At 43.1% G+C, this 11,316-nt stretch overlaps 1 protein-coding gene across 2 annotated transcripts in view; it reads right to left on the reverse strand.

The window, feature by feature from the left end:
• Positions 1-2,727: 2,727 nt before the first annotated feature.
• The window catches only part of MAPK1IP1L (mitogen-activated protein kinase 1 interacting protein 1 like), an 11,340-nt gene continuing 2,751 nt past the window's right edge, over positions 2,728-11,316 (reverse strand). For both annotated transcript variants that reach the window (XM_009635178.2, XM_035890728.1), the window contains exons 2-4: positions 7,240-7,267; positions 5,980-6,693; positions 2,728-5,519 (exon numbers count right to left, since the gene is read on the reverse strand). In XM_009635178.2, coding sequence (XP_009633473.1) covers positions 5,508-5,519; positions 5,980-6,693; positions 7,240-7,263 — 750 coding nt within the window. In that variant the 5' untranslated portion in view covers positions 7,264-7,267 and the 3' untranslated portion in view covers positions 2,728-5,507. The remainder of the gene's footprint in view (positions 5,520-5,979; positions 6,694-7,239; positions 7,268-11,316) is intronic.

The following is an 11,316-nucleotide window of genomic DNA, read 5'->3' on the forward strand; positions in this document are numbered from 1 at the left end:
TCATGGGACGTACGTGGGGTTGTATCAGAGAAGTAACTGGTTTAAAGACAAGCGGGGTGGTGGCAGAGGGGGAAGTGCTAGGGAGGGTACACTTAAGCCATCGTTTCCACCAAGTGGTTGATGGCACAGTTCGATGCGAGCACTTAAGGGTTGAGTGCTCCAAGAATCGCCTCCCCTAATCTCCACCGTAAGAACCCGAGTCTGCAAGAGCAGGTAAAATCCTGTGCAGACAACAGAAGTAGGACCTGAAATTAAACACAAAGGCGGGCCGGCTGCTGTCTCAGCATGGCCCTTCCCTTCTGAGCGTCATGAGAAAGTTGGGACGAGGACAGAGACACAGGTATTGTGATTTTCTCTCTCAATCCCTCATTTACCAGGGAGGGTAGGTACCCTTTGGGAAGCGGTACCACAGAACTGAAGTGTTTGTACTATTACAGGGACTGTCCCTTACCTAGGTGTGACTTGTAACTTTACTACAGCTTAGGATCTGCTGCACGGAGGATACAAAGCCCCCATTCTTCTGCCTTCACTGTCACGAAATGGGTCACCTCAAACAATCAGCAGATCTCTGAACAGAATCATAGAATCACAGAATCTTTTGGGTTAGAAAAGCCCTTGAAGATCATCAAGCCCAACCACTCCCCTAACCCTGCCATCCCACCACTAAACCCCAGTCCTAAGCACCTCGTCTGCCCGGCTTTTAAATCCCCCCAGGGCTGGGGACTCGACCCCTTCCCTGGGCAGCCCCTTAGTTGTAGGGAGCGATGAAGGCTCCCCTCATCCTCCTCTGCTCCAGGCTGAACCCCCCCAGCTCCCCCAGCCGCTCCCCAGCAGCCTGGGGCTCCAGACCCCTCCCCAGATTTGTGGCTCTCCTCTGGACATGCTCCAGCAACGCAACGTCTTTCTTGTAGTGAGGGCCCCAAAACCAAACACAGCATTCGAGGTGCAGCCTAAGAAGTACCTGCTTTCAACAGCTTTGGTGCACACAGATTTCCCACACGCCTGAGAGATTCTGCAGGCAAGAGTGACCAAAAAGAGATTTTACCTTGCTGTTATCAGCAGAACGGGTGCGTGCACACATGCACATCTGTAGATCAAGTTAACTCAAATTCTGCTGGATTGAGAGGGCGGTTAGAATTGATGCTCCCACCACAACTACTGAGAAAATGTATTTGGGAAAGCCGGATCCATGACGATCCAACCATTTTACCTATCAAGCCATCACCCCCTGTCAGAGCACGACCTTTGGTAGCGCAACCCCTGCCCGTGCTGAAGTGGTGCCTACGCCCCGGCATCGGTGGCTCCTGGCTGGAGCCCAGACATCACAAATTCCTGTATCCACCCACAGGGCACGTCCGGATCCAAGTCCACTCATGATCTTTCTCCAGGCGCCTCAGGGGTAAGCACGCTACGTTGCGTAACGCAGCGACAGCGAATCTGGCGACGTGTACTAGTTGGTTAGAAGCTTTAAAGTTGAAACCTGCACTTCTTGATTTGCCAGGTGACACTGAACACGCTCATGTTACGTGCCCGGTGAGTAACGGCCCTTTGAAGCGCGTGGAACTGCATTCTAATAATTAGAATTTTGTGCTTAACTTCAGAAATAGGAAAGCCACTATTAAGAGAAGTACGTACGGGAAGTTCTGTCCCTACTTAGATGCCTACGGGCTCTTACTACAATGCTCACATCAACATCCCACCCTTTGGGCGGCGTGGAGGCAGTTTTAAACAGGCTGATTAGTGAATCAATGGCTGTGTGCAGAAATGGGCCTGAACTTGCCTGGCGTCCGTTTAGGCGTCTGCCTTCCCCACATCTACGCCGTGGAGCTAACCGTGCACGTACTCGCCACTTTGCAAGACCCCCGGAACAGTTTTTCCAAAACTAGCTACTCCCCTAAGAGTTATGTAGATAAGCATTGCTTGTCAGACGCTCCCCTAAAATTTGATTAAAGATATTTGGGCCTGCAGGGCAGTAAGCCATTAACGTAACTGGATCAGCACACCCATGTCCTCACCTCTAAGCCAATTCATCTGAGGAATCCAGAGGAGCAGACAATCCCACAGCTGAACACTGTTAAGATAAAGCATCGGCCACCTGTGGTAGTGTTCTACTAACAGATGTAAGGATTACATTCAGTGCATGGTCTAAGAAAAGCTTGTTTTCTAAGCCTTAAGGTGGATAAATATTTTTGTTTCCACTCTTTGCTGCTCGCTGCTGCCATTTTTACCTTTCCAAAAGGGTGAAGGTGTGGACAAAGGTAGCAGCATTGGCCAGCTCAGCGTGAATGGTTCTGCAAGCCACTGCATAGGAAAAATGTAAACATAGTGATGAGTGATGCCCCAGCTTTGGAGTTCACACCACTGCCAAGCCCTGGAGTTTCTCACACACTGTTATACACCCTATCCCATCAGAGCCCTGATAAATATATAAACCCATTGGTTTGGGGGTCACTTACCACATCCACATGTGTCAATCTAGCACAGGAATTGTTCAGAGCCAGGAAAAAAATCCACACCACGCTCTCCACGGGTGAAAAATAAATCCCATTCCTCCTCTAGAACAAGCAAGATCAGATCTTTTTTTCTCTTAATTAACAAGACGGTTTGGGAAGAGGCAATACCTGAGGCTGACGTGCTACAACACAGCAATGGTCGCATCCACACTTAAGATGCCTTACGCACGGGCTGCAAAAATCACAAAAGGAAGAGGAAAAACACTCACAGAAGTCAAGTAATTCTGATTTTATATTCAGTCTTTGCAAATCAAGGATGTCCTATTTTTACCATTCATTCAAGGCAAAAGTCTACACAAGCATGTCAAAAGCAGTAATTGAAAAACAGTAAACACGACAGTCTTGAAAATACGTTTAATGTCTAATCTTATACAAAAGTGACAGCATTTTCAAAAAAATATCAAATCCTGTATTTATAGCTTCTCACTATCATACAGCAATATTTGTTTCATCTAAAGAAAATACAGCAGCAGGTGATAATCTATACTTTAAAGATGTGATTGCTTATATTTCATATTGTAAACAAATGCAGTATGTCAATCTCAAAGCACAAGTCAAAACGAACTTCTCAGCAATTTAACTCAAATGATGCATAGAAATGTACAAATTCCATTGCAAAAGCTTCAGGCCAGAAGTTGCTCACACTTGACATAACATGTGATAAAGTTACTACACGGTATATAGTGACAACTTGAGTTTTTACACAATAGATTAACAGGTATACCCTTTTCACTGCTATGCAAAGAACTTTGCTCACAAAAACAAAGGGCTTATGAAACAGTTTTCATGACCTCAAGAAATACGAATATACATTGAAAAACATCCCATATATACTGAATTTTAGCCTAAATGTTCCAGTAATAAATCCTGCCTATTTCAGGAAGAACCTAGAAATCTAGTTACTTTTACAAACCCCCTTTCCAAAAATCATTACTTGCTACGTTTGCTTTAGCCTTTCCTACCTCTTCCCATTCCCTGCAAAGACGTACGGCCAGTGCAATTTCAAGCTGGAGTACTGCTACTGCATGATCCATTCATTCGGAATAAATGTGGGTTTTTTCATTACATTGATTTAGAATCTAAGGCTGCAGGTATCAAAAAAGCACTTGAGCAAATGTAATCCATGTTCTCTTACGTTAATTTTTGATTAGTCTTGCCAAGATCTAAGCCAAGTCTGTTTGGGGGGAAAGTGGGGCTTGTGTGAGGTTAGTGAAGACTTGCGCTTTTGGTTCCTGCTTCTAGGGTTACAGATGCTAGGTTTTAAGCTGAAATGTGAAGTATTTTTGTCCAGCTCCAGCATCATCTTCCTAGAACAAAAAATACACAGACCTTTGCTATTAGCTTTCCTGACGTTAGATTAAAACGGCCACAGCTAAGCTGACTGCTTTCTTCTGCAAAAATATCGCAGGAGTTTGCCGTAAAGGCTAAGACCACTGACAAACATCACCACCAGGTCACCCCATTTGTTTTTAAGTAGTCCATCACATGCATGCAGGAAGCCACGATAAGGTACTGGAAGAGAATTAACTCGCTTTCACAGTTCCATGATACAAAGACTCCCTAATGAGCTACCACATTAAGCAAAATTTGTTCCTAATTCTACCTACAGAGGCTAAGTTAGGACATCCCCAGCTGGGCATGAAACAAACTGTCCATGGTCAAAGCCTAGGCTACGAAGTACCACAAAGAGTGCCAGAACTCCTCACCAACACGTGGCTGCGTGTCTTGGTAATGCTAAACCAGCATTGCAGCAAACCCCTCGCGTGCTCTTCGCACAGATATGGCAAGAATATGAAAACTTACTGCAGTGCCCCAGCAGAGGGGGGACAGCTACACAGCAGTGCACAGGCTTCTAGACATTCACTTACTCCCAAATTACACTTACTCAGTGAGGTATGCAGACCCCTAGTTGAGAACAGAGGACTTCTCCCCATTACAGTCTTCAGCGGAGCCCTGACGAGACCTCCTCATTCTCAAGCGTGGCAATACGGGTCTTTGTAGCTGACAGAACTAAATGCCATGCCAAAAACCGCTGGGAAGGGAATTGTCAGGTTGGGGTTTTTTTGATCTTTTAAGCTCAAGTTCAGTTTCTAGGGACTCTGAAAAAGTCTGTCGAGTTTACACAACTCAGCAGCAAAGTCGAATTTTAAATGACTAGAACCCAGGTTAGAAATAGGGAAGTACCTTACCTAAGTGGGAATCGGTTTCTCTTTACACAGACCAAGCCAAACTTCCAACCACCACAGAATGAGAACTGGCAAAATGATGTCCTCATTTGCATGCATAAAACTCACATTTGTTGATTCGAAGTTAACTGCACATCCAGGTTATTTAATTTGCACATAAATGCCTGTTTGTGAACACGAACAGTGTGCTGACAAGTCAGACCAAGTATTTCAGATGTGTATCTTCTCTTCCGTAGTCCCAGACTGAGCAATTGTTTTGAGTATATACAAAATGCTGAGAAAACCTACAAGTTCACATGCTCCGTCTCTTTAGTTTGAATTACTGTAGCATGTTCAAAAATTAGATTTCTTGACAAGAATCTTGAAACACTTTTTATTGACATTTTAGAATAACCTGAAAATAGACAAAATATGACTATCCATCCATTCAGCGACCAGCACAAGTCTGGCAACAAGACTTAAAGCATTCATGGAAATTTAAGAATTGACATTTTTTCAAGTCCTTGGGCCTGATTCTTTATAATCCTTACTTGGCAGCTCTCGCTTTTCCAAGGAATACTTGCCGATGTAAGAACCACAGATGCTAGTTTTATCTCTGCTCTCTGTAATTCATTTTATTAAACCAAACAATTATGCCGGCATACGAGCAAGGTAAATTTACGCAAACTGCTCCTTCATACCTCCAATGCACATACAAGAGGCGAGTATTCTTCACAGCCCCAAACATTACTGAAACAAAAACTGTAAAAATCTCTGTAAGTAGTGGATGAAGGTGGAAAGCTACAGTATTTTGTTGCCCAGAATGTATTCAACGGTAAGGCTGCAAGAGACAATAATTCATGGTCAATACAGGCTTTTCACATAGCAGTTAATGCACAGTTACAAAAATTCATAATTAAAACCAAATTCATCCTTAGAATTTGTTATTCCCTCCCTGTGTGCCCTAGAAGCAATCTCTCCAGATTACAGAGATGAGAATATTTCATCTTTCAGAAATTATTACAAGGCTTTCCCCCCTTTTTTGCGTTTTCGAGAAGGCTTCCCAAGTAGTGGAAAACCACTATAATGTGATGCTTAGACACATTCCAACTTGATATAATTTTACTGCTCTAGTATTTTAGTTAAGCATTTAAGAAGTTGCCTATTATTCCATTGACTACAGAAATAAGACAGATGTGCTGAAATTCCTTACCTGCGCTAACAGGTCTTATATGCTATTGAATTTCCACGCTTAAATTATAATCTTTTAGAGTAATTCAAGACCAAAATTAAATACTCACATGGGGACCACCAGGCATTGATGGAGCACCAGCAGGACCAGATGGCACTTGAAAAGGATTAGGGGGCGTAGGATATAGTCCTGGAGCTGGATATGATCCTGCGGGTGGAGGAAACGGACCTGGCGGTGAAGGTCCCCATGTTCCAGGTGGGACCGTACCCCATGGTACTGTTGGCGCAGCCCCTGGAGTCTGGGTAGGAGCGGAATATGGCCCTGGGGGTGGATATGGCATGCTAGGTGCAGGATACTGCCCTCCCATTGTTGGTCCCCATGCGCCAGAGGGCATGGATCCCCATGGCCCAACAGGAGCAGGAGGCGCAGCTGGCTCCGTTGGACCACCGTAAGGTCTTGGAAGCTCTGGAAAGGGCATATTTGGCGGAGGATACTGCCCTGGTGGGACAGGACCTGGCACAGTTGGGGGTGGATATGGACCACCAGGAGGAGGGCAAGAGGGTCCAGTAGGAGGAGGAGGAAATGGAGCAGGCGGTCCAGGGGGCATTGAAGGATACATTCCTGTTGGTGGAGGTCCGAATGGCACACTGGAAGCGGACGTATTTGGCGGCAGTCCGGCTGGCGCCGTAGGGGGAGCGCTGGGGTTGTTCCAAGGATTCGAAGCTGGCCAACCCTGCGGTGGCTGACCAGGCTGTTGACCAGGTTTTGTACTGCTCACTTTGGAGGTTTTAGCAGGCGACTGATCTGGTAAAGCATCTGCCAACTAAAAGATAAAGCATCAGTGAGAATGTAAAATGCCTACTGGACTTAGTAGTTGCAGACATTCACCCACTACATGTATACGTTTCAGTTGCCAAAATGGGAGGAAGAGAGCTCTCTGTTGCTGCGCACAGATGATTACATTCATTTTTGTGCGGCTTCTATCGTTAAGGTAGAAGAGGCATTCTGACATGCTGCAGTTAGAAAACCAAAGATAAAAGGCGACCTACCACACCTAGCAATAAGCAATTTCAGCGCAAATCCAGAAAGGAAAGATTTTTCATAGATTTGCATTATAGCTACTCTGACACTATTAAAACACAACTCCTTTGTTAATATCACAGCAAAAAAGAACCCACAAGGCACATAGCAGCTTCCTATGTTTAGTCCACGGATTGCTACATCTACCCAAAAGGAAAAAACCACAACTGCAATACGGAGGAAATCGCCTCCCAACTGTAAGCTCCCCTTCGTCTTGAAAAAGTATGTCAGCTTTTAGAATGAAGTAACACAAGTGGCTGATCTTCAGGAAACAAAAACTGTTACTTACCGAAAAATCATCAGTTCCAGACATTTTGCTGAAAAGTAAGGTAAGATAAAGTGAAATTTGTTGAAAATAATAAAACTATTTCAAGCAAGAGTTCATGAGACAAACTCTACGTCTGTCTCGTTCAAACCACAGTAAGTGTTGAACTGGTAGCGCTTCTTAGCGGTGGCTTTGTTTTAATGACTCTGGCCCATACAGGTATGTGCTACCCAAATACTTTCCTCTTGATACAAGTTCTCATGAAAACCAAAGTCTTCAGCCTCTACCTGTTTCATCTCACACAGGACTGACATACAATGCAAATGAATCACATTACCCTAAGAAAAAATATTTCAAATATTCATACCGAGTAGGCAGCCTACCCAGACAGTGATGCCTGTAAAGTATTCGAGGTCTTTTCTAAACTGGGGCTCAGAAAAGTTATGGCAGGCTGCTTGCAGGTGAAGTTAATGCACCTAAACCAAAACCCGATTAAATCCCCATGCAGATCTTATTGTCAGAAATATAAGAACTATAGTTTGCTGACGCTTTATCCTCCAAGTGTTTCAGAACATCCTAAAGGTAGTGGATGCTCTTATTTACGTTCACTGCCTCCAGCCAGCTAGCGTTAACTCAAAGTGGATATGGCAAAGGTGTCATCAATGTGTACCGAACTTCTAACCTCTCAACACTTACAAGAAACACTGAAAATAGGGACCAAGGAGTCCTGTGCTATCTTTTCATGAAGACAACTACTGCACTTAGAGCTTTCCAGAGCTTCACCACAATGAAAACTGACTGCCTTTGTCAGCCTTCATTAGCCATACAAAAGGGCAACTGTCACAAACCTGAAGTTATATTCAGTTTGACCAACTGCCAACAAACAGTGATGAGAGGTGAAGAACTCTTGAAAGGATGACCAAGAGCAGGTGAAATAGATGGACATGCCCCAGCGCAGCCAGAAGGTTTTCAGGGTGAGCGTAGGAGATAGAGAGGAACACAAGAGGAGGAAAAATGCAACATTTAAGTTCAGAGCACAAATGCTACTGCCAAGTTGACCCCCACAAAAAACAAGGATTGTTTTTCCTTGTTGATGGTGAAGACCCGGCTTTTAACACAGAGACTGGTGTTGGGGACGGAGGTTTGTACAGATAGAATATGACATAGGTTTATAAGCTCCATTACATTATAAATTACATAATGCAAATAATGCACATATAAACTAGAGGCTTCTACTTACTATCTACACAATTTCCTAATCTGAAGACAGGACTGGATCAGAACAAAGGGCCAGTTAGCTCAGCATGCCATTTTATCTTCAGCAATGACAGCAGGGAAGAACAAGAACAGGGATGACGCTCACCCCAATACTTCGATGATTTCGAGCTCAGATACTTCCTAAGTTTCAGGCAATTTCTATGGAATAACAACCCTCAAAGAATCTTTTCCACAAACATGGTTAGCTTCCCCGCCTGTACCTACAACATCCATTGGCGAGGAACTCCACAGGGATGCTATCTGTTAGACAAAAAAGGCACCTTCTTATTCGTTCTAGACCTGGATCTCATGGGATTCAGTTGCTGCTCCTTCATTCTTGCAGCTGAGGAAATCGGCAAATCTATTCTTATCCGCCCTGCCCATGCTGCTCATTATTCGACAGATTTTTACTATTTTCTTTCAGTTGTTCCTTCTCCAGGCTGAGCTCCAGCTTATTTCACTGACCCTTGTGCAGCAGCTATTCCATATCTTTGATTATTCTCACTGCCTCTCTTTGAGGCTTTTCCAATTCCTTTGTATCTTTTGAGATGAATGACAAGAAAGAACCACACAGAATTCAAGATCTGGGATAACCATTGATTTATACAGTTTCATAATTATGTTCTGGTTTGTCCTCTATTTCCTTCCTAATACTTCTTAATGTTTCATCTGCTTTTTGATCACTACAGAACTGACACTTTTATGGCAAAATTTCATTCCCCAGTGTTAAGGGTCAGCCCATCATTTCATATACGAAATTATATGCACCACTCTACATTTATCTACTCTGAATTACATCAGATTTATTGACATTGAATTACATCTGCCATTTTATTACCTAATGCTTAGTTTCCTGAATGGCTTCATATCAACAAGCCACTGCTCATCTCGTTTCCCCAAGTTATTTATGACCACACCACGCGACCCAGACCCCTGTAGAAACACAGTGAACTTCTCAAGTTACACTTAATAATTTAAATAAACCTTTTAAGAAACACCTAATAATTTAAATAAACCTTTTAAGAAACACCTATCTACAAAGTTAGCGCCCTGGTGGAAGTCAATGCCTAACTGCATGAATCCAAAGGTTTCTTAAAGCTCCAACATTAGCATGTAACAGCAGTAGTTCCTTCAAGTGGGTACAAACACCTGAATCTTTGTATCAAACGAGGTACGCTGTTCAGATCAATGACCGTTTCCTTAAAAGTTGGTTTCTCAACAACTACAGCAGGGAAGTGATTTCTGCTCCCGTTATTAACAGCTCAGCCTTTCAAAAAGACATCAACCAGAAAAAGCTCAATTTCTTTTCAATAAACAGCTCTTATGTTAAAAGAGCTCGTCGGTTTTTGCAATGAACCATGCTCAATAATAATCAAAAGTTTATATATGCTTTTAGTGGCACTGTAGTTCAATTCACCTATACAGACACAGAAGCTATTTAATATAACCCACAAAATATAGGAAATCAAACACTGATATAGAGACAAGCACGAAAATAACTTTTTACATAAGTGTGTGTGTAAATGTATTCATAAGCCAAGAGAAACAACAGGTTAGAAAAAAACAACAAAACAGGCCAAGAGAATCATTCATTCTTTAGGCAGATGGAGAGATGGGATAAGACCAACAGAAAAAAACAGATCTACAAGAAATCGAAAAAAGCCCACAGAAGAAGTTAGAACATATGCTGCAAGGGAGAAAAGGAAGAGAGGAAACAAACCTAAAGGAGAACTCAGAAGAAAATCCCATCATCTGTCACAAAAGTGACGGGGAGCAGTAAATTCAAGGCAAAGCAGTGGATGAATACAGTTGAAACAGGCCTGCTTACAAAATATCAACAAATACCCCCAATATTTGTCAGCAGACAATTTCAAAATATTTCTGTGCCATGAAAATTAAGGAAACAATTCTGCTGCATGACTTATGAAAAAAAAAAGTGTAGTCAAGCATAGCTTATAATGAGATTTAGTGGCTTTTTTATTTTGGCAAGCAGGCTAGAGCAACATTTGCTGGCAACATTTGGCATAACTGAGTCAATGCCAAGCATGTCAAGGATCCTCTTGCAGACAGGATGGCCTACTTCAGGGATGTTTTTTAAACATACGTTTCATCTGGGTACTGCCACCTTCATTTAATAAAAAAGAAACTGAAATTACCTTTAGACACATTCAGATAACATATAAACTAATTTGGACTTAAATCCAGACTCTATATTCCATTCAAGTTGTTCAACACTGATATAAAGAACTTCAATCAAAATCTTCCAGAAATATCAATTACATTTGTTAAAAGTATTGCCCAAGGCATTCACATGCTCACAAATCAGACTGACAGGCGCTGTCAGACAGCAGACCTCCAAGTAACTCCATTTTAAAGTCCCCACTGTTCACCTGTGGGCTCAAGATTTTCGAAAATTCTACCAAATGGTGCCTTGACTAGATTTTCAGAGTCGGTCGAGTTAACAAACGGGACCCTTGAAGCTTTCCTAGATGAGCACTGTACAAGCACTGATACGAGCAGAGAAAAGCCGATTCATGTAATAGACATCCGTTTTGCCACATTTAAACTCTACTTCAAATTATTCTTTCCTGGAGTTGGGGGGAAGAAAGAGTGAGTGGAAGGAGGGTTCAGGAGTTTAAGTAATTTGGCAGGAGTAGAAAGACTACAGATCTGGCAGCATTCAAACTGAAGCCCTGCTCGCATCCACTGTGCTGTAAGATAAGATTTCCTTTGTTTTCCAAAGGCTGCCGCCCCTGGAAACATCCCCCGCTATCCAGAGTGCAGAGCCTACCAGCAGCTCCAGATCGGCTGGTCAGGGCCCCATTTCTCAGCCACCTCACATCT

Source organism: Egretta garzetta, unplaced genomic scaffold (genome assembly GCF_000687185.1).
Source record: "Egretta garzetta isolate BGI_Z169 unplaced genomic scaffold, ASM68718v1 scaffold3, whole genome shotgun sequence".
In the NCBI taxonomy this organism is placed as follows: domain Eukaryota; kingdom Metazoa; phylum Chordata; class Aves; order Pelecaniformes; family Ardeidae; genus Egretta; species Egretta garzetta.